At 41.8% G+C, this 24,540-nt stretch overlaps 1 protein-coding gene across 1 annotated transcript in view; it reads right to left on the bottom strand.

The window, feature by feature from the left end:
* The window catches only part of ITGAM (integrin, alpha M (complement component 3 receptor 3 subunit)), a 50,781-nt gene that overhangs the window by 14,711 nt on the left and 11,530 nt on the right, over positions 1 to 24,540 (bottom strand). Inside the window, exons 8-12 of the mRNA XM_005882078.2 lie at positions 24,167 to 24,320; positions 23,107 to 23,257; positions 19,433 to 19,506; positions 17,152 to 17,281; positions 16,780 to 16,922 (exon numbers count right to left, since the gene is read on the bottom strand). Of these exons, the coding sequence (XP_005882140.2) occupies positions 16,780 to 16,922; positions 17,152 to 17,281; positions 19,433 to 19,506; positions 23,107 to 23,257; positions 24,167 to 24,320 (652 nt within the window). The remainder of the gene's footprint in view (positions 1 to 16,779; positions 16,923 to 17,151; positions 17,282 to 19,432; positions 19,507 to 23,106; positions 23,258 to 24,166; positions 24,321 to 24,540) is intronic.

Here is a 24,540-nt window from a genome sequence, read left to right as displayed (position 1 = left end):
GGGGCGGGAACTGGGAGGAGGGGAGTTATGGGGGGGAAAAAAAGAGGAACAAATTTAACCTGAACAATAAAGATTTAATTAAAAAAAATAAAAATAAAAAGGTGAAAGGATTAAAAGGTACAAACTGCCAGTGATTAAAATAGTCACAAGGCTGTAAAGTACAGCATAGGTAATATAGTCAATAACATTGTAATAAGTATTTTGGTGTCAGATGGGTACTAGCTTCTCGGGAAGATCACTTTGTAAAGTATATAAATGTCTAATCACTATGTTGTACACTTGAAACTAATGCAATATTGTATGTCAACTGTAATTGAAAAATAAATTTTTAAAAATTAAAAAATAAACACAGAAAAAAAAGGCAAAAAAAAAAATATCTATTACTACAGGAATGTTTTTGTGTGATATTGAGAAATAATGTCTACCTTTTAAAAGAATTTTTTTAAAAACCCACAAAAGTATGTTCAATGTCAATGTGTAGAATTCACCCACAGGATTCATCCATTTAGTCATTCACCTACTCATTCATTCATTCATTCATTCATTCAATAAACAAGGGTTTGGAGACGCAGAGCCTTCCAGGGCTCTTGGGCAGCATGGTGGAGCAGAGGGAATAGTAACAGGTAAACAGGGACATGTCTACAGCAATTTTGAACTGAGGCAGGTTCTAGGAAGGAAAACTGCAGGGGACGTCAAGACTGACTTCTGCCCCCAGCATTGAGACAGGCCATGCTGACAGCTACAAAGGCATTTAGCTTCATCAGTAGTATTTTTTGTTTGTTTGTTTTAGGTCAGGTTTATTGGGGAATAATTTACTTACAATAAAATTCAGCCTTCTTAGTGTAGTTTTATGAGTTTTGACAAAACACACAGTCATCTAACTACCACCATGGTCAAGATATAGATTAGTTGCATCACCCCCAAATACTCCCTCATGCCCCATGGTAATCAACCTCTTCCCTCAATCACCAGCCCCTGGAAACCACTGATCTCTTTCTCTCCCTAGAGTTTTGCCTTTTCCAAATGTTATATAAAGGGAATGATATAGTATGTAGCCTTTTGGACTACATGCTATATAGTATTTAGCCTTTGGGTGTGGCTTCTTTCACTAGAATAATGCATTTAAAATTCATCCATGATGTTGCATGTATCAGTAATCCATTCCTTTTTATTTCTGGTTAGTATGCCATCATATCTACCACAGTTTGTTTAGCCATTCCAGTTGAGTGACACTTGGGTTGTTCTAGTTTGCACAAGTATGAATAGAGCCACTAGAAACCTTCACATACAGGTTTCCATGTAAATATCTGTTCTTATTTCTTCTAGGTTAATAGTAAATACCTAAGAATGGGATTGCTGGCATAGGAACTATATGTTGAACTTTATAAGATACTAGGGACCTGGTGCATGAAATTCGTGCACTTGAGTGGGGGTCCCTCAGCCATGCCTGCGCCCTCTTGCAATCTGGGAGCCCTCAGGGGATGTCTGACTGATGGCTTAAGCCTGCTCCCCATGGAAAGTGAGCCTAAGCTGTCAGTTGAACATCCTTAGCACTGCCATGGAGGCAGGAGAGGCTCCCCCCCCCACCGCTGCACTCGCCAGCCGTAAGCCCGGCTTCTGGCTGAGCGGCCTCTTCCTGTGGGAGTGCACTGACCACCAGGGGGCAGCTCCTGTATTGAGCGTCTGCCCCCTAGAGGTCAGTGCACGTCATAGCAACCAGTCATTCTGCTGGTCAGTCGATTTGCATATTAGCTTTTTATTATATAGGATTGACAAACTGTTTTCCAAAATGGGCATGCCATTTTCCATTCTGACAGCATTGTGTGAGTGTTTTAGTTGCTACATGTCCTTGCCAGTACTTAATATTGCCCGTTTATTTTCATTTTATGCCAACAATTCTAATACATGTACAGTAGTCTCTCATTGCAGTTTTAATTGCCTTCTCTAGTAACTAATAGCATGGAACATGTATGTGTTCATGTGCTTATTTCCCATCCATATATCTTCTTTGGTTAGGTGTCTCTTCTAAGATTTTGCTTATTTTTTTATTAGATTGCTTCTTATTGTTGAATTTTGAGAATCCTTTATATATTCTAGAAATATCCTTTGTCAGATATGTAATAAAAAGGAAGGAAATCCCTAGCTGGTTTGGCTCAGTGGATAGAGCATCAGCCTGTGACTGAAAGGTCCCGGGTTCAATTCCAGTCAAGGGCACATGCCTGGGTTGCCAGCTCGATCCCCAGTAGTGGGTGTACAGGAGGCAACCAATCAGTGATTCTCTCTCGTCATCGATCTTTCTCTCTCTCCTTTTCCCTTCCTCTCTGAAGTCAATAAAAATATATTTTTTTAAAAAGAAGGAAAATTTACAAATATTTTTTCCAAGTCTGTAGCTTATTGTTCATTCTCTTAACAGTGTCTTTCACATAGCAAAAACTCTTCATTTTAATAAAGGCTTTTTTTATCAATGTTTCCTTTATAGACTATGTTTATAGTATTATATCTAAGAACTCTTTGCATAACACAAGGTCATGAAGATTTCCTCCTATGTTTTTTTCCAAAAGTATTTTAGTTTTAGATCCTACATTTAGCTCTATAATCTATTTTAAATTAATCTTAATATGACATGAGACATGGGTGGAGGTTTTTGTTTTCTTGTTTTTTTATTATACATGTCCAATAGTTCTGGCATCATTGAACTCTCCATTCAATTGTCTTTGTGCCTTTAACAAAATCAATTGACTAGCCCTGGTCGGTGTGGCTCCGTTGTTTGGGCATCATCCCATGCACTGAAAGGTTGCTGGTTTGATTCCTGGTCAGGGCACATGCTCAGGTTGCAGGCTTGATCCCCAGTAGAGGGCATGCAAGAGGCAGCTGATTGATGTAATGCTCTCACATCAATATTTTCTCTCTCTCTCTCTCCATTCCTTTCTCTCTAAAAAAAATCAGTTTAAAAAATCAACTGACTAAAGGCTTTCAGTCAAGACAGTGGAGTAGCTAAACTGTGCGCTCACCTCCTCCAGTGATCACATCAAAATTACAACTAAACTATAGAAAGCCATCATTGAGACCACCTTAAGACTAGCTGAACAGAAGTCCTATAATTAGGGATACAAAGAAGAAGCAATGTCAAGACTGGCATGAGGAGTGGAAAATACAGGAATTGGCAGGTCCAACACCCACAGTGTGGCGATTACGAATTGGGAGAGATATCTTGTCTGTGAAGGTCCCCTCTGAGGAGTGAGGGGTCCCAGCCTCATACTAGGCTCCCCAACCTGGGGCACCAGTGCAAGGAAGAGAAGCCCCCACAATATTAGGCTGTGAAAACCAGTGGGGATTGTGTTGGAGAAAGACAAAGGGCTGCTGAATACCAAGACACTGCTCTTAAACAACCCACGCACAAATGCACTTGCTCACAAACCCACTAACTCTAAGCTCCAGCATAGGGACAGTAGCTCAAAAGTGCCAAGGACACATAAGGAGGGACTAGATTAACTAACTCAGGGTGGGGGCTGGAGAGGCAGGGTACAGGGCAACTCTCTCTAGGGGCAAATGTGCTGGCAGGCACCCTTATTTCTTTGTTGAGGGCTCCCCGAGAACCTGCCCCACCCAACTCACCCACCTGGCCCTAGCTTCCTCCAGAAGCTCCTCCACACACAGCAGCCTGCCTCAGCTCATGCTATGGACTTTCCTCAACCCTGACAAAGGCCCACAAACCCCTAACAGCAGTGGCAGCCTCAGCATACCTTTTACCTCTTGCTAACTGGTCCAAGCCTGGCACAAGCCCTAGCCAGTCTTGGCTTGAAGCATAGTTTCAATTAATCCACCACAAACACAGCACAAGTGGCAACTTGTCTCAGCTCACATTGGTGCCCACGAAAAGGTCCCAAGTCTGACACAAGTGGCAGCCAGTCTCAGTTCACAGCATAGCCTCTCCCAAGCAGCCAACCACAGACTATTTTGTAGCTTCTACCATGTGGCCCTGGTCCCAGCACAAGGGCTGGCTGACTTTGGCCTACCCTGGAGCCCATCTCAAGAGGCTCCAAAACCAACACACACAGTGGCTGGCTTCACGCTACACCAGAGCACCACACAACCAATTCTACAAATAGCACATCTGAAGGGAAGACTTGGCTGGCACCAGGGCTCTGCTAAAATGACAGCCTCTCATTAAAAAATAAATAAATAAATAAATAAATAAATAAATAAATAAATAAAATGACACCCTCTCTATGGGGTGAGCCCCTGCACAATAGCTCACCCATTGTAGTCACAGCCAGCCCTCACAGCCATTCAGCCTGAGGGTCAGCACCACCCACTGGCATGCCAACGGCAGTCAAGGCTCAACTACATCAGGAGGGCACACACAACCCACACAGGGGGCATACCTAGAGCACCTGACTTAGGTGACCAGGGAGATTGCACCACTGGACCCCACAGGACACTTTCTAGATAAGGCCATTCTCTCAAGACTGGGAGACATAGCAGATCTGCCTGATACATAGTGACAAACACAAGGAGTCAGCCAAAATGGGGAGACAATGAGACATGATCCAAATGAAAAACAAAAAAAAAGAACTCAACTCCAGAACAAGAACGAAACAAAATGAAGACAAGCAATCTACCAGATGCAGAGTTCAAAACGCTGGTTATGCCCTGTGTGGTTCAGTTGGTTGGAGCATCATCCCATACACCAGAAAGTTGCAGGTTAGATTCCTGGTCAGGGCACATACCTAGATTGCAGGTTCAATCCCTGGTTGAGGCATGTATATGAGGTGAAAATTTGATATTTCTCTCACATTGATGTTTCTCTCTCTCTCTCTCTCTCTCTCTCTCAATCAATGAACTTGTCCTCAGGTAAGGATTTTAAAAAAATACACGGGTTATAAGTATGTTCAATGAACTTCACAGAAGTATAAATTAATTCAGTAAGAACTTCAACAACAAGGCAGAAAACAAACAAAAAAAAGAACCAGTCAGAAATTAAGAATACAATAACCAAAATAAAGAATACATTAGAGGAATCAAGAGCAGAGTAGATGAAACAGAGGATCAAATCAGCAATCTAGAAAGAAAAAAAGGTAGCAGAAAGCACCCAATCAGAACAGCAAAGAGAAAAAAAGAATTTAAAAAATAAGGATAGTTTAAGGGACCTCTGGGACAACATCGAACATACCAACATGGGATGTACCAGAAGGAGAAGAGAAAGAGCAAGGGACTAATATCTATTTGAAAAAATAATGATTGGAAATAGGCATACAAGTCCAAGAAGCACAGAGAGTTCCAAACTAGATGAACCCAATGAAGCTCACACCAAGACATCATAATTAAAATGCCAAAGGTTAAATACAAAAAAAGAATCTTAAAAGTGGCAAGAGAAAAGCAGTTAATTATCTACAAGGGAGCTCCCATATGATTATCAGCTGATTTGTCAACAGTAACTTTGCAAGCCAAAAGGGAATGGTATGAAATATTCAAAGTGATGAATAGCAAAGACCTGCAGCCAAGATTATTTTACCCAGCAAGGCTATCATTTAGAATCGTAGGAGAAATAAAGAGTTAGCCAGACAAGAAAAAGCTAAAGGAGTTCACCACCACTAATCCGTGTTACGAGAAATGTTAAAGGGACTTCTTTAAGAAAAGATAAAAAATATGAATAAGAAAATATAGTAAAGAAAAAGTTCTCATGGACAAAGGCAAGTATTTAGTAAAAGCAGTCAATCAAGCAAATATAAAACTAGCACAAAGGTTAAAAGATCCAGAGACATAGAAACATGCAACAGGCTAATGTATCCCAGAGGAATACATTTTTTTTGTTTTTCATTTGGATCATGTCTCATTGTCTCCCCATTTTGGCTGACTCCTTGTGTTTGTCACTATGTATCAGGCAGACTGCTATGTCTAACTTTGCAAGCCAAAAGGGAATGGTATGAAATATTCAAAGTGATGAATAGCAAAGACCTGCAGCCAAGATTATTTTACCCAGCAAGGCTATCATTTAGAATCGTAGGAGAAATAAAGAGTTAGCCAGACAAGAAAAAGCTAAAGGAGTTCACCACCACTAACCCGTGTTACGAGAAATGTTAAAGGGACTTCTTTGAGAAAAGATAAATGGGTGAGCTGTTGTGCAGGGGCTCACCCCATAGAGAGGGTGTCATTTTAGCAGAGCTCTGGTACCAGCCAAGTCTGCCCTTGGGATGTGTTATTTGTAGAATTGGTTGTGTGGTGCTCTTGGGGTGGGAAGAGGTTAACCAATGAATTGATGTGAATATATGCATAACCCATGGGCACAGACAATCGTGCAGGGAAGGCCTGGAGAGGGTATAAGAACAGGGTTGAAGGGATGTCCACTTCCACCACTTTTATTCACCATAGCATTGGAAGTCCTACCTGCAGCAATTAGACAAGAAAAATAAATAAAAGACATCCAAACTGGAAAGGAAGAAGTCATTATTTGCAGATGCCATGATACTATATATAGAGAACCTTAAAGATTCCACACACAAAAAACTATTAGAACTGGTAAATAAATTTGGTAACGTAGCAGGATACAAAATTAATATTCAGAAATCAGTTGTATTTTTATACACCAATAACAAACTATCAGAAAGATAAATTTAAAAAACAATCTCATTTACAATTACATCATAAAATACCTCAGAATAAATTTAACCAAGGAGCTAAAAAACCTGTACTCAAAAAACTGTTCAAAATATTGAAGAAAGAAATTGAATAACACATGCACAAAAATAATGGGAGGCTATACCATGGTTATGGATAGTAAGAATTAGCATTGTTAAAATGTCCAAACTGCCCAAAGCAATCTACAGATTCAATGCAATATCTATCAAAATACCAATGGCATTTTTTCACAAAAATAGAACAAATAATCCTTAAATTTATATGAAACCACAAAAGACCCTAAATAGCCAAAGCAACACTGAGAAATAAGAATAAAGCTGGAGGTATTGTGCTACCTAATATTAAACTGTAGTGCAAGGCTACAGTAATCAAAACAGCATGGTACTGGCATAAAAACAGGCACATAGATCAATGGAATAAAATAGAGCCCAGACATAAACCCAAGCCTATATGGTCAATTAATTTATGACAAAGGAGGCAAGGATATAAAATGATGTGAAGACCATCTCTTCAATAAATGGTGTTGGGAAAACTGGGCAGATACACACAAAAATAAAATAAAATAAAACTGGACTACTCTTTTGCACCATGTACAAAAATAAACTCAAGATGGATTAAAGACTTAAATGGAAGACCTGAAACCAAAAGACTCCTAGAAAAAAACCATAAGTAGTAAACTCCTTGAAATCGCTCTTAGCAATATTCTTTGGATTGAGGCAAATGAAACGAAAGGGAAAAAAATAAACAAATAGGACTACAGCAAACTAAACCATCAGCAAAATAAAAGACAACCTACTAAATGGGAAAACATATTCATCAATGATACATCTGATGGAGATTAATATCCAAAATATAGGGTGTTCCCAAAAAATGTATACACGTTTAACAGCTGATAGCTCAATTGATGTTTCCTTCTTTTCACATTTAACTCATTGGAATTAATAGTTATTCAAAGTGTGTATACATTTTTAGGGACACCCTGTATATAAGGAACTCATACAACTTAACACCAAAAATATACTGATTTAAAAATGGGCAGAGGACCTGAACAGACATTCCTCCAAAGAGGCCATGCAGATTGTCAATAGACATATGAAATGATGTTCAACATCACTAATCATCAGAGAAGTGCAAATTAAAACTGCAGTGAGATAGCACCTCAGCTGTTAGAATAGCTATCACCAGTAAATCCACAAACCAGTGTGGGCAAGAATTTTATGTATCCAAAATATAGGGTGTTCCCAAAAAATGTATACACGTTTAACAGCTGATAGCTCAATTGATGTTTCCTTCTTTTCACATTTAACTCATTGGAATTAATAGTTATTCAAAGTGTGTATACATTTTTAGGGACACCCTGTATATAAGAAACTCATACAACTTAACACCAAAAATATTCTGATTTAAAAATGGGCAGAGGACCTGAACAGACATTCCTCCAAAGAGGCCATGCAGATGGTCAATAGACATATGAAATGATGTTCAACATGACTAATCATCAGAGAAGTGCAAATTAAAACTGCAGTGAGATAGCACCTCACCTGTTAGAATAGCTATCACCAGTAAATCCACAAACCAGTGTGGGCAAGAATTTTATGATGCAGTGTGGAGAAATGGGAACTCTTGTATAATGTTGGTGGGAGTAAAAATTGATGCAGCAAATATGGAAAATAATATGAAGGGTCCTCAAAAACTTAAAAATAGAACTACCTTAATGACCCATCAATTCCACTTCCAAGTATTTATCAAAGAAATCCAAAACACTAATTTTAAAAGATATTTGCATTCCTGTTTATTGCAGCATTATTTACAATAGCCAAGATATGGAAGCAACTTAGGTGTTCATCAGTAGGTAATTGGATGAAGAAGACGTGGTACATATATACAATGGAATATTAGCCATAAAAAAAGAATCACATCTTATTATTTGCAACAACATGGATTGTCCTGGAGCGTACTACTCTAAGTGAAATAAGTCAGCAGAGAAAGGCAAATAGCATTGACTTCACTTTTATGTGGAATCTAAAAAAACAAAATAAATAAACAAAACAAAAACAACCTCATAGAGACAGAAAACAAATGGGTGATTCCCAAATGGGATGGAGGTGGGGGGATGGAAAAGGTGAAAGATATTAAGAAGTACAAATTAGCAGTGATAAAAAATAGTCAAGGACATATAATCAATAATATTGTAATAATTATGTATGCTGTCAGATGGGTACTAGACTTATTGGGGTGATTACATTGTAAGGTATAGAAATGTCTGATCACTCTGCCATATACCTGAAACTAATATAATTCTGTATGTCAACAGTAATTGAAAAATAAATTTTAAAAAAATCAATTGACTCTATATGTGTCAGTCTATTTCAGACTTAATCGGTTCCACTGATCTTCATTATTTCTCCTTTTGCCAATGTCACACTCTCCTGATTATCATTTTATATTAAGTCTTCAAATCCCATAGTGTTTTAATCCTCCACTAAATACCTAATGGTATTTATCTAAGTTCTTTTACAAAACTGTTTTGGAAATTCTACTTTCTATGATTTTTCATATAAATTTAAAAATTAGCTTGTTAATTATCTATATATATAAAAGCCTAAGAAACCATTACGACTGGTTGACTGGTCGCTATGACGACACACTGATCACCAGGGGCAGACGCTCAAAGCAAGAGCTGACCCCTGGTCGTCAGTGCACTCTCACAGCCAACCTTCCGCAGTCCCTCCCCCTGGCCGGCCAGCTGCCCTGATTGGCTCCAATCGGGCCAATCGTCAGCCAGGCTGAGGAACCCTACCCATGCACAAATTCATGCACCGGCCCTCTAGTACATAATAAACTACTAGGATTTTGTATGGGCTTGTGTTGCATCTACAGATCAACTTGGGGTGAGTTGACATCTTAACAATATTGAGTCTTCTAGTCCATGAACACAGTATATTTATTTACTTAGGTCTTTGATTTCTCTCATTAGTGTTTGTAGTTTACAACATACAGATATTGCATACCTTTTGTTAAAGTTACACAACAACATTTCACAATCTTTGGTGCTATGATAAATAGTACTTTGTAAAATTTTAATTTCCAATGTTTATTGCTAGTATAGAAATACAACTTATCCTATATAATGAAAGGCTAATATGCAAATCGACCAAATGGCAGAACAACTGGTCACTATGACGCGCACTGATCACCAGGGGGCAACACTCAACACAGGAGCTTCCCCCTGGTGGTCAGTGCACTCCCACAGGGGGAGCGCCGCTCAGCCAGAAGCCCTGAGCCAGGCTCACCGCTGGCAAGCGTAGCGGCAGTGGCGAGAGCCTCTCCTGCCTCCATGGTAGCACTAAGGATGTCCAACTGCTGGCTTAGGCCTGGACATCCCCCGAGGGGTCCCAGACTGTGAGAGGGCACAGGCTAGGCAGAGGGGATCTCCCCCGAGTGCACAAATTTCATGCACTGAGCCTCTAGTTTATATATATTGATATTGTATCCTGAGAACTTACTGAAATAACTTATTAGTTATAATAGTTTTTTTGTCGATTCTTTGGAATTTTTCATGCAATTTTCCAAACAATCATGTCATCTGCAAATAGAGACAATCTTATTTTTTTCTTTCCACTCTGTATGCTTTCTCCCCCCAACCCCCCCTGACTTTTTCTTGCCTTATTACGCTGACTACATCTTATAGTATGAGGTTGAATAAGACTGGTGAAAGTGGATATTCTTGCTTTCTTTCCAATTTTAAGAGATAAATATTCTCTTACTTTTAAATATGATGCCAGCTATAATTATTTTTTATAAATGCTCTTTCTCAGGTTGAAGATTTTACCTTTAGTTCCTAGTTTGCTGAGAACTAAACATAATGAAAGGATGTATTTTGTAAAAAAATTTCTGTATCTATTAATATTATGTTTTTTTCTCTTCTAGTCTGTTGTTATGGTGAATTACATTGATTGCCTTTTTGTCATGATAGCTTTTTAAAAAATATATTTTTATTTATTTCAGAGAGGAAGGGAGAGAGAGAGAGAGATAGAAACATCAATGATTAGAATCATTGATCTGCTGCCTCCTGCATGCCCCCTACTGGGGATCGAGCCTGCAACCAGGTCACGTGCACTGACAGAATGCATCCGTGACCTCCTGGTTCATAGGTGCTCAACCACTGAGCCACACTGGCTGGACTACTCGAGATAAAATTTACAAACATAAAATTTACCATTTTTAACTATAACACTTAGTGGGTTTTTGTATATTCACAAGGCTGTATAATCATCACCACTAATTCCAGAACATTTCCATCACCCTGAAAAGAAATCTTATTTCTGTTAGCAGTCACTCCCTATTCCCCCACTTCTTCTATCCCCTGGCAACTACTAGTGTACCTTCTGGCTCTATGGATTTGTCTAATATGGACATTTCAGATGAATGGAATCATACTATATGTGGCCTTTTGTAACACTGTTTTCACTTAGCATAAAGTTTTTAAATATATTTTTATTGATTTCAGAGAGGAAGGGAGAGGGAAAGAGAGATAGAAACATCAATGATGAAAAAGAGTCACTGATTGGCAGCCTCCTGCACGCCCCACACTGGGGACCGAGCCTGCAACCCGGGCATGTGCCCTGACTGGGAATCAAACCATGACCTTCTGGTTCATAGGTCAATGCTCAGCCACTGAGTCACACCAGCTGGACTATGACTAAATAGTATTTCATTGTATGTATATGCCACATTTTGTTTATGTATTCATGAGCTAAGTACAATTTGGTTGTTGGAGAATAGTCATGGAGATGTAAAGTACAACATAGGGGATACAGTCAATAATATTCTAATAACTATATATGGTGTCAGATGGGTACAAGATTGATCAGGATGATTACTAAGTTATAAAATGTCTAATCACTGGGGTGTACATGTGAAACTAATATAGTATTGCATGTCAACTATAATTAAAAAATTAAAAGTGATAATCAATGAATAGCCATTCTAGTGAAATCTCTATTGTGTTTTTAATTTGCATTTCCCTAATGACTGTTTATGTTGAACATCTTTTCATGTACCTGTTGGCCATTTGTATGCCTTCTCTGGAGAAATGTCTATTCAAATCCTTGTCCATTTGAAAATTAGATTATTTGTCCTTTATTGTTGAGTTATAAGGGTTCTTTATACAGGGTGGGGCAAAAGTAGGTTTACAGTTATTTGTATGGAAAATAATGCAATAATTAATAAATAACAATACAAGAGTAAACTCTGTGTTTCACAACTGTAACCTGATTTTTGCCCCACTCTCTATTTTCTAAATACCAGAACTGTATCAGATATGTTATTTATGAATAGTTTCTCCCATTCTTTTCATTTTCTTTATAGTGTATCGATGCTCAAGAGTTTTTAATTTGATGAACTACAATTTGTCTATTTTTTCTTTGGTTTCTTGTGCTTGTGGTGTCATATTTAAGAAATCATTGCCAAATCTATGATTACAAAAATTCACCTATAGCTCCTTCAAAAAGATTTATAGCTTTAGTTCTTACATTTAGGTCTCTGATCCATTTTGAGTTAATTTTTGTATATTGTGAAGTAGGGGGTCCAAATTTATTCTCTTTCATGCAGATATCTATTTATCGCAGCATCATTTGTTGGAAAAAATTATTTTCTCCATTGAATGAACTTGGTATCTTTGTCAGAAATTAATTGACCATAGACATATGGGTTTATTTCTGTACTCTCAGTTCTATTCCATTCATCTGTAGGTCTGTCCTTATGCCAGTACCATACTGTACTGTCTTTATTACTGTAGCTTGTAGTGCATAACTAACTGCAACTGTAAGCAAACATAATTGGTCGGGAGGATCTATGGGAGGAGCTAGGGCTGATGACAGCTCTCACACTCTATGTAATCAGGAGGACCCTGCTGGAAGAACTGTTTATAATAAAGCGCTCAGGTTCTGATTTTCCCGTCCCTTAACTTCCTTTTTCCTTGCTATAAATACCCCTCATCTTGGCACGCAGGCCAGAGTGTGCACGTGGCTTGCATGCACTGGTTTGCAACCCTTCCTTTTTCATGAATAAGTCCTTTTTGATGACAGAATACCCAGCTGATATTTTTCAGTCAACAGTAGTTAAGTTTTTCCCTGAGCAGTGGTTGGATCGTCGGCCCCATGGACTGAAGGATCTTGGGTTCAATTTTGGTCAAGAGAATGTGCCCCAGTTTCGGGCTCAATCCCTGGCCCTGCAACCACTCTCTCTAAAAGTAAATGGAGAAAAAGTATCCTCGGGTGAAGATTTCTTTTAAAAGTTTTGAAATTAGAAAGTGTGAGTCCTCAAATTTCATTCTTCTTTCTCTTTTTTTAAAAAATTTATCTTTATTGTTGAACGTATTACAGATGTCCCCTGTTTCCGCATTGACCCCTCCTCCCCATCTCCATCCTTTACCCTGGTCTTCACCCCCTATTGTCTGTGTCCATGGGTTATGCCTATCCAATATAATGAAAGCCTAATATGCAAATCAACCAAACGCTGGAACAACCAGTTCTATGATGTGCACTGACCACCAGGGGGCAGACGCTCAACGGCTGGCAAGCGCAGCGGTGGTGGTGGGAGCCTCTCCTGCCTCTGCAGCAGTGCTAAGGAGCGGCCAGCCGAGCAGTAAGTAGCAGGGGGCAGGCAGGCAGTAAGGAATGAGGGGTCCTGGACTGCAAGAGGGCACAGGCTAGGCTGAGGGATCCCCACCAAGTGCACGAATTTTGTGCACCAGGCCTCTAGTATGCATATAAGTTCCTCAGTTAATCTCTTCCCTCCCCCATCCCCCTTCCCTCTGAGGATCTTCACTCTGTTGCATGTTTCCATGTCTCTGGATCTATTTTGTTTGTCAGTTTATTTTGTTCATTAGATTCCACATATAAGTGAGATCTTCATTCTTCTTTTTCAAGATTATTTTGACTATTCTGGGTCCCTTGCGTTTCCATTTAGAATCAGTTTGTTCATTTCTGCAACATTGTTGAACAAGCCCTAATCCCCGGGAAAAACCAGACTTGGTCATGATGTATTATTACCCTTTTTGGAGATTGCTGAGTTCAATTTGCTAATAGAGTTGACCCTTGAACAATGAAAGGGTTTTGACCTATCCCCTCTCATGTAAATGAAATCCACACAGCAAACTTTACTAATAGCCGACTGTCGACCAAAAGCCTTACCAATAACAAACAGTTGATTAACACATATTTTATATATGTTTCGTTTTGTATGCGTTCATGACACACCTTTTTCTTCATTTTTTCAATATTTCTAGGCTATACAGTTTGTGAATTTTTCAAACTGCTGCAAATCTCCAAAAATTTTCCCAATATGGTATTTATTGGGGGGGGGGCATGGATCTATACAGTTCTAACCCATATAGTTCAAGAGTCAACTGTATTTTGTTGAAATTTTTTAAATCTTTATTGGATATTGGTCTGTAGTCAACGAAGGGTCTTAAACTGAAAACTGATAGTTTCTCACTTAGTAAGCTCACCCTCCCTCTATGGATTAGAACAGTGGTTCTCAACCTTCCTAATGCCATAACCCTTTAATACAGTTCCTCATGTTGTGGTAACCCCCAACCATAAAATTTATTTTCGTTGCTACTTCATAACTGTAATTTTGCTACTGTTATGAATCGTAATGTAAATATCTGATATGCAGGATGTATTTTCATTGTTACAAATTGAACATAATTAAAGCATAGTGATTAATCACAAAAACAATATGTAATTATATAAGTGTTTTCCGATGGTCTTAGGCGACCCCTGTGAAAGGGTCGTTCCACCCCCAAAGGGGTCGCGACCCACAGGTTGAGAACCGCTGGATTAGAGGGAGGCAACATGGGACTTGGGAGACCAGTAGGAAGGTTACAGCTGGATCTACAGAAAAGATGATGATGGCCTGGACCAGGCTGTGGCAGTAAAAATGGAGGGAGAGGGTAGATTTGAGATGAATCTGTTTCCTATCCTTCTCCTCAGTGTTTTCTCCCTCCTCCTCCCCTTCCCCCTACACTCACACTCCGAACTCACACTTTCTCCTTCTGACCGTTTCCTTTCCTCACTCTTCACTTCTCTAGTTCTTCCCCCTTGCGCACTGCCTTCAGGAAGCCTTCCCTAACGCTCTTGTGTGGGTGCCCCTCCCATTTGCTCCCATTTGACTGTTCCAGTTTAAGTATTTATCACCCTTGGTTGTAATTTGCATGTTTAATATTTGCATGTTGTGGGGAAGTTTACCAGCTGGCCTTCCCCACGTGATTCTGGACCCCTCACACACAAAACAGAGAAGTAGCAACACACTCACCCTTGACTTCCTGGAATCCCCACACATTCTCCCCAACCCTACCCCTTCTATGTGTCAGGCACTGGCGCCATCAATGGTCAATATGTGTTGGTAGCCGAAACCGGTTTGGCTCAGTGGATAGAGCGTCGGCCTGCAGACTGAAAGGTCCCAGGTTCAATTCCGGTCAAGGACATGTACCTGGGTTGTGGGCACATCCCCGGTAGGAGGTGTGCAGGAGGCAGCTGATCGATGTTTCTCTCTCATCGATGTTTCTAACTCTCTATCTCTCTCCCTTCCTCTCTGTAAAAAATCAATAAAATATATTTTTTAAAAAATATGTGTTGGTAAAACCTTTAAAGAACATATGAAGAATTTGACTATTGACAAAGAATTATGACAAAATCGTTCTGGTACAGAGCAAACTGGTTTCATCCACACATGATGCATTAATTGCAGACCAAAGAGAACCACAGATGAAAATTAAAGGAATACACACAGAACTACAGTATCATGGATACAGTCCTATTTAAGGAATTTTCAAGGATGGTTTTGACTAAAGATTTTTGCCTCACACACCACATAAGATGCAACCACAGTGCTTCTGCAGGGGTGATATTTAAAATAGGGAACTGTTAGGACTGCTCAGGCTCTGAGCAGGGTCCTAGCCGGAGTAGGTCCTAGAGGTCCCCTGAGGTGCCCTGCCTGACTTCATAGTGGCTGGGGAAGTTCAAAGAGTACTGGAGCCCTAGCTGGTTTGGCTCAGTGGATAGAGCGTTGGCCTGAGGACAAAGGGTCCCGGGTTTGATTCTGGTCAAGGGCAGTTGCAGGCTTCACCCTGACCCCAGTCCTGGTCAGAGTGCATGCAGGAGGCAACCAATCAATGTGTTTCTCTCACATTGATATTTCTCTCTGTCTTTCCCTCTCTCTTCCACTTTCTCTAAAAATCAATGGAAAAATATTGGGTGAGGATTAAAAATAAAAAAAGAAGTACTGGGGAAGGGACTATTTTTGCAAGACAGGGGCCACCACAGGGAAATATGACAGATATGGAATTATTTCAATGCTTTAATAACTAATATGCTTATATGATTATGTACTGTCAAATACCAGCTCTGTATACAGGTAAACTCATAGAGAGCTCTGTACAGGTCTATGTTATTATTTACTAGAGGCCCGGTGTATGAATTCGTGCACCGGTGGGGTCCCTCAGCCTGGCCTGCTGGGATCAGGCCGATATACAGGTAAACTCATAGAGAGCTCTGTACAGGTCTGTGTTATTATTTACTAGAGGCCTGGTGTATGAATTCGTGCACCGGTGGCGTCCCTCGGCCTGGCCTGCTGGGATCAGGCCGAAACCTGCTCTCCGACATTCCCTGAGGGTCCCGGATTGCGAGAGGGCACAGGCCTGACCAAGGGATCCCACCCGTGCACGAATCTGTGCACTGGGCCTCTAGTATGCATATAAGATCTTTGGTTAATCTCTTCTCGCCCCCCCCCCTCCCCCTTTCCCTCTGAGATTCATTAGTCTGTTCCATGTTTCCATGCCTGTGGTTTCCACTCCTGTGTTGAGCATCTGCCCCCTGGTGGTCAGTGCGCATCATAGCTGCAGGTCAGATGGCCGAATGGTTGGCCGGTCACTTAGACTTTTATATATATAGATAGATTGTTGTGAGAGTATTCTCAAATGCAAAGCTGATTCTGTGAGTCTCCAGCCCAAGGCCCTCTGAGGTGCCTTTATAAACCTCTGTCACACATGGCACCTGGCGATGCCACCCTGGAATCTCTCCGTCCCCAGGTGCCTCTATGTGCACATTCATGGTCCACATGCTCTACACTCACCTGGCTGCCCTCGATAATCGCGTTGGCCTCCCAGGCACCAGCGCTCTGTCTGAACATTGCCACCAGGCCAGTGTGCTGATATCGAGGAGCCCCCAAGGCCAGGGTTTGCACCCGGCCCCGCGAGATGACTTCGGCAGCATAACCTAAAGGTGATATCAAGAGAAGTGTGTTTTCTTGTAGGCCCTGCCCCCTCTAGCAGGCCCACGCTTGACAGGTTGGGGTAACTGGACCCTGTGCTGTACTTCTCTTTGTTAACATAATTAAAATAAAATTTTGAAATTTCTGTCTTTAAACCTATCCCAAGGGCCTATGAAAGATCCAACCACATCAGGTTGAGTTGTACCACATTCTGACCCTGTCCTCCCCACTTACCCAAGTAAGCATCGTTCATGTCTGAATCTACCCTGGTTGTGTTGATGAAGGTGACTTTATCCTCTGACATATGCAGGAAGGCTCCACCAGCCCAGTCAAAGCTCCCCACAGCACCCAGCAAGAGACCATTCTGGGAAAGAGAATAGGATGGGATTGAACAATCTATAGCTTCAGTGCAATCCACATCAAAATTGCATTGGTATTTTCCATAGAAATAGAACAAACAGTCCTAAAATTTGTATGGAATCACACACACACACACAAAAGAAACCCACACCTAAATAACTAAAACATTTTGAGAAAGAACAAAGCCAGAGGCACTACACTTCCTGATTTCAAACTATATTGCAAAGCTATAGTAATCAAAATGTATGGTATTGACATAAACATAGACACATAGACCAATGATACAGAATAGAGAGCCAGAAATAAACCCATGCATATGTGGTTAACTAATTTACAACAAATAAGCCAAGAACATACAATGGGGAAAGGACAGTTCCTTCAACAAATGGGGAAGGGGAAACTGGACAGCCACATTCAAAAGAATGAAACTGGACCACTATCTTACGCCATTCACAAACATCAACTCCAAATGAATTAACTATTTGAACATTAGATCTGAGATCATAAAACTCCGAGAAGAAAAGAGAGGCGGGAAGCTCCTTCACATCAGTCTTAGTGATGGGTTTGTTTGGTTTTATTGTTGTTGTTGGATTTGACACCAAAAGCAAAGGCAACAAAAGCAAAAATAAATTAAGGGGACTGCATCAAAAGCTGTGCACAACAAAGAAAGCCATCAATAAAATGAAACAGGCAACCAATAGGATGGGAGAAGACATATATTTCAATCTTATGTCTGACAACGGGTTAATACATCCAAAATAGATAAAGAGCTCATACAACTCAATAGCAAGAGAACAAACAACGTGATTTAAAAATAGGTAGAGGATCTGAATAGACGTTTTTCCAAAGAAGACATACAGATAGACAAGAGGTACATGAAAAGTGCTCAACAACACTCAACAAAATCAAAACCACAATGAGATATCACCTCACACGTGTGAGAATAGCTGTCATCAAAAAGGTGAAAAATAACAAGTGTTGGTGAGGATGTGCACTGTTGTGGGAAATGTAAATTGGTGCAACCACTATGAAAAACAGTATGGAATTTTTCTCAAAAAATTAAAAAAAGAATTACTATACAAACCAGGAATTTCACTCTAGGTATTTATCTGAAGGAAACAAAAACACTAAGTCAAAAAGATAGCAGCACCCCGTGTTTGCTGCAGCACTATTTACAATAGCCGAGACTTAGAAGCAAACGAAGTGTCTGTCAGTGGATGGATGATAAAGACAATGTGGTGGATACAATGGAATATTTCTCAGCCATAAAAAAAGAAGGAAGAGACAGAGAAGCATCGATCAGACTGTCAGACCTCAGAGGGAAGGCAGGGGAGGGTGGGGGTAAGGGGGAGAGATCAACCAAAGGACTTGTATGCATGCATATAAGCCTAAAACCCTAACTTAATTCTGGTGCCGTGTCACATATAGAAATTTTTTGATATTTGCAACCATAGTAAAACAAAGACTTATATATTTTTGATATTTATTTTATATATTTAAATGCCATTTAACAAAGAAAAATCAACCAAAAAAATGAGTTCGCGTGTCACCTCTGACACGTGTGTCATAGATTCGCCATCACTGGCATAGATGGACCTGGAGGGGCATTAGGCTATGTGAACAAAGTCAGACAGAGAAAGACAAACACTATATTATCTCACTTACATATAGAATCTAAAGAACTACTCATAGATACAGAGAACAAATTGATGGTTGCCAAAGGCAAGGGATGGGGAGTGGGCAAAATGGATAAAGGTGATCAAAAGGTACAAACTTCCAGTTATAAAATAAATAAGTCCTGGGGGGGGGGTGATGTACAGCATGGCGACCATAGTTAATAATACTGCATTGTATATTTGCACATTGCTAAGAGAATAAATCTTAAAAGTTCTCATTCCAAGAAAAAAATTGTAACCATGTGAGGTGACAGATGTCAACTAGACTTACTGTGGTGGTCATTTCGTTTCCCAGTGTACACACATATAGACTCATTATGTTGCAACTGAACAGGTTGACAAAGAAGCAAGAAAGGACCACTGCTGATCATCAAAGAGGTGCCTCCCAAAAACTACCCATCACAGAGAAGAGCCCCCAACCCCTTTGCCTCTTCTCCCCCTCCTTCTTACCACCCCCACAACGTAATGAAGACACTTACGGAGGTTATGGAAGCACTGAAGCCTTCCTGAGACATCTCATACTCAAAGGTGCTGCTACTTCCTGACTGAGTACCTGTGAGGAGGAGAACTCTTCACATTAAAGAAGGCAGAAGAGCCCGGCTGGCGTGGTTCAGTGGTTGAGCATCGACATATGAACCAGGAAGTCACTGTTCGTTTCCTGGTCAGAGCACATGCCCAGGTTACAGGCTGAATCCCCGGGAGTGGGTGTGCAGGAGGCAGCCGATCAATGATTCTCATCATTGATGTTCCTATCTCTCCCGCTCCCTTCCTCTTTGAAATCAGTAAATATATATATATATTAAAAGAAGGCAGAAGAGCCTGGAACACGGGCTGGAAATTCAAATGCTATGGTAGCCAGTCCCCACCCCTCCCTTAGGATGAGGCTGGACTGCAGTGGGCAGGACCCAGAGCAGCTCTGAGGTGGAGATAACTATCCGAGTCTGCAATAGAAAATGGTCTCCAATAAAACTACACTGCAAAAACTGGGAACAAAACAAAACGAAAGAGTGAAAGTTGAAGAGACAGAACCTGAAGAATTTGTAGTGGAAAAAGTATCGGACCGACGCCGAGCAAATGGTCAGTGGGTCATTCCCTCGGGACTCGTAGGCTGACGGTGCTTGGGAACCTGGAGGACATTTAGATGGCCCAGAGCTCACGGAAGCATTTCTCCATTCTCAAAAAGCTGGTACAGAAAGAAAATCTTTATCTGCAGTGAATCTGATGACAGTAAATCAAAGAGAAGAGCTGCTGCTGATAAGCCACGTGGCTGGCAGGTGTGATCCTGAAGGACCACTCGTGCCACAGTGGGAGTCAATGTTTCTCATGAGACAGAGGACGCAGACGTCGCAGATGTGGTGCTGGCAAGAGTCAAATAGGAAGTGTCCTCCATTGTAATTGCTTCTGATGAGGAGAGTATGACTTGGCATTCTTGTCCCGAAGATGAAGCCCAATAATTGCTTTCCATGTATAGTTATAGTACTTATAGTTAGTTATAGTTGTTATAGTTATAGTTGTTATGGTTATAGTTATAGTATGGTATGGTTATGGTTATAGTTTAGTTTTGGTTCTGGTTATAGTTATAGTATGGTTATGGTTATGGTATGGTTCTGGTTCTGGTTATGGTTATGGTTATAGTTTAGTTTTGGTTCTGGTTATAGTTATAGTATGGTTATGGTTATGGTTTAGTTATGATTCTGGTTCTAGTTCTAGCTCTAGTTATATAGTTGTTGTAGTTATAGTTTAGTTATGGTTATGGTATAGTTATAGTATAGTTATAGTTTGGTTATGGTATGGTTATAGTTATTATGGTTATAGTTATAGTTAGTTATAGTTACAGATGAATATGGTGGGTCTTAGGTTTTTTATTTGTTAGCATAAGAAATAACTACATTCTAATGAAAATCAAGTTTGATGTCTGTTTTGAAGGAGCACTGGGGGAGTGGCTGGGCGGTTGCATCTGTGGCACGGGACACTTTGAACAAAGGCTCTCTGTAGTCGCTTTCTTTATCAGAAAAGAACACTGGATACCATGGTGTATTTCTCCCTCTGCATTAGAGAAGCTTTCCTAAATGTTGGGGGAAATCCCCATAGTCATGACTCAGTCAGAACCTGTGTTAAACTCATTTATACCTGAGGATCATTGCGGGTTTTCTGTTTATTTGGGTGGTTTGGTGAATATACATAAAACACATATGTAAGTGATTCTTGTTTCTTTCTTTGTCTTAAACATTCACCAAAACAAGCACAGCATCCACAGCCACAGATAAGCGTGTGTTTCTGAGTTGCCTAAGAAATAAATCACTACCATGCCACTGAAATTTCCCCTGAGGCTTTAATCTCCGAAATTAAGTAGATAATTGGTAATTAACTGGGCAATCTTATGTAATAAAAGGCTAAGATGCAAATCGACTGAACGGCAGAACGACCGGTCACTATGATGCACACTGACCACCAGGGGGCAGATGCTCAATGCAGGAGCTGCCCCCGATGGTCAGTGTCCTACAGGGGGGGGAGCGCCACTCGGCCAGAAGCCGGGCTCACGGCTGGCAAGTGCAGCGTCAGTGGCAGGAGCCTCTCCCGCCTCCGCAGCAGCACAGGGAGCAGGCCTAAGCCATCAGTCGGACATCCCTCAAGGGCTCCTGGACTGCAAGAGGGCGCAGGCCAGGCTGAGGGACCCCCCACCCGAGTGCATGAATTTTGTGCACCGGGCCTCTAGTTTAAATATAATGTAAGCAGATTAAGTTGGACCATTTAAGAGCAGCCATATCAGAATCTCTATCCATATCTACAATCATAAATGCAAGTTTATTTGAAAAACCCCTGAAAGGAAAGCTTCGTCACTAGCAACAAACTCCCACCCAAATGGGAAAACTGGTGGGTTAATCAGGCCAGCAGGCTTACTTAAAGCCTCTTCCTCATGAGCCATCCCTTTGCCTGAAGTTGAAATCTCTGTGCCACGTTGACTACAGTGTCCTGATTCATAGACTATGTTCATGGAAACCTAATCAGGTAGTTAGAGACCTTGGCCATTGAGGACCTGCTGGAATAGGTGGTGACAAGCTGTTGTCATTTAAACTCTTGACCTGCCTGTTTTCTCTTTAGCCAACTCATCCCTTACAGGTAGCTCTGTCTCAGCATTTGGGGTACTGGTTCAGCAGAAGCCAGGAAAAACAGTCACTTTGTAGTAAACAGTGTTACCCAACTGTACATTGTTTACTTTATTGTAAGTACTGGTAAACAGTGGTCAATAAATAGTTTTATATTCCTGTAACACACACACACACACACACACACACACACATGCTTTGGTGGCCAAAGAGAGGCTCGGGTGAGAGCCATGTTAAACGAGAAAGCATATGCCCCGCCCCTTTTATTTTATTTTTTTTTAAGATTTTTTTATTGATTTCAGAGAGGAAGGGAGAGGGGGGGAGAGAGAGAGAGAAACATCAATGATGAGAGAGAATCATTCATCAGCATGCCCCCTACTGGGGATCAAGCCCACAACCTGGGCATGTGCCCTTGACTAGAATCGAACCCGAGACCCTTTAGTCTGCAGACCAATGCTCTATCCACTGATCCAAACCAGCTAGGGCGCCTGCCCCTTTTAAAGGGATGGTGGCTCTTTGGCTCCGGCCACTTTTTGCCAGGTGGGAATGTGGTCCTGTAGGTGTATAATATTCCAACTTTTCAAGAATAGCCATAAATCCAAATTGTATGTGAACCTTCCCCCAATTTTAAATTCTTTTATTCAGAAAACTTTTATTGAGCACCCTCTATGCACCAGGCACTGTTCTAGGCACTGGGAAAAGAGCAGTGAACCAAACAGACAAATGTTGGAAACATCCACATTTTTTTAAAAAATACCGTGGCGGGGGGGGGGGGGGGGGCGCTGGGGTTTGGCTCCCCTACCTTCCAAATGTTCCTCCTGTGGCCAAGAGCAGCAAAATTAGAGAAAAAAAGTCTAGATCCTTCTATTCCAAAGGAACTGACCAAGTAAGCCAGAGTTGCTGGAAATGGAGGAAGTGGGGAGAGAGCTGATGCTGAGGGTCAGGATACCAGAGATCAGGAGGGTCTAGTTTCTGAAGAGGAATGTGTGTTTCAGGGTGAAGGGCTGCCCCTGAGGCTGTTTCAGAAACATGGAACCAGAGCTCACCTTCAATCGCAAAGATCTTTTCCTGAAGCTGGTTCTGAATGGTCTTCAGAGCTTCGAAGTTGGTCACCTGGAACACGTGGTCGCGAGGCGGCTTGGACGCGATGGTTTCCAGCTCTTCTCGGGACTTCTTGGTACTGAAGGCATTGCCCACCTGTTACCAAGGAACAGAGGCCGAATCAGACCGAGAACATTCCGGCACAGAGCATTCTGCAGGACAAGTATCGGAACAATGTGTGTCACAGGAGGGAGCACCAGAGGCCCCTGGGCCAGGCCGCCAAGCAGAGGAGAGCGGTTGTCCTCTATGTCGAGGGGGCAGCTGGGACTGAACCCCGCCTTTGGTCTGTGAGCTGTGCTGCCTCCTGGGGGGGCTGGCCTCCCCCGAGGAAGGAGCGCCCTTTCCTTTCATGAAAGTGTTTCCCACTTGCCATGCCGTGCACCCTCTTCTGTCACACAAGGTTCTGTGGTAGTTGGATTACACTGGTGATCCCAACCCTTTACCCATTCCTCAGCCCCAGCCATCTGCCCTAAGCGTCGCTGTGCCCTCCTGTTCCTGGCCGAGTGAGCTGCCTCGCTCACTTCTCTGCGGTCAGCCACATGCATGCTATTAAGTGTGACGCAAACAGAGGCTTGAAAGAGTGCTTGCGACATCTCCACTGGCTCTTTGTTCCTCTGCCCTCGCCATGAGGACGTGCCCAGGCCAGGCCACTGGAGGGTGAGATGGAGCAGAAGCCCTGTTACTGCTGCCCCGCCATCCCGTCCAGCAGAGGGCGCAGGAGAGCGCCCAGCCATGGTCAGCGGGGCTGCACGAGTGAGCCCGGCTGAGACCAGAAACACTGCCCAGAGGACCTCCAGACCCACTCATTGTTTAAACCACTGGGTTGGGGAGTTTCTGACGCAGCATCGTAGCATCGTTGTGACAGTAGTTCACTGATTCACCCACATAGGGGTTGGCCGTGACTGTCGCCCACTTCGATTTTATTGATATTTGCTCGCCGCAGGAGGGTGTATCTAAGCAGAAAGCCTCCACAGAGGCATCAAGCCGGGGAGCCACAGTTCCTACCCCAATGACGTAGCGGATGACGCCCTCTCTGTCTGCCTCGGGGATGACATCCCGGTACTCCAAGGGATCATTATACTTTGCTCCGTCTGTGATGACAACTAGGATCTTAAGGGCATTCCTCCGGGCTCCGCTGTTGCTGGTAAACAGTTCTCTTCTGTGCGGGGAGAGGAGGGAAAAGTCAAGTGCGAGCAGGTGGAGATACGCTTGATGCCAGGAGGGGTCAGGGTCAGCAGTCGCTGGTGAGGCTCAGCTAGGATGGGCTGGGGCTCCCCTGAGCCGACCACTGGGGTGAAGGCAGCAGGAGAGGGGCGAGGAGTGGCGGGAAGACACCGTCACTGCTTCTCCATACTTTGCAGAGGGTGAGTTTTTTAACT

Source organism: Myotis brandtii, unplaced genomic scaffold (genome assembly GCF_000412655.1).
Source record: "Myotis brandtii unplaced genomic scaffold, ASM41265v1 scaffold698, whole genome shotgun sequence".
Lineage (NCBI taxonomy): Eukaryota > Metazoa > Chordata > Mammalia > Chiroptera > Vespertilionidae > Myotis > Myotis brandtii.
This window is presented reverse-complemented; position numbering and strand designations above follow the sequence as displayed.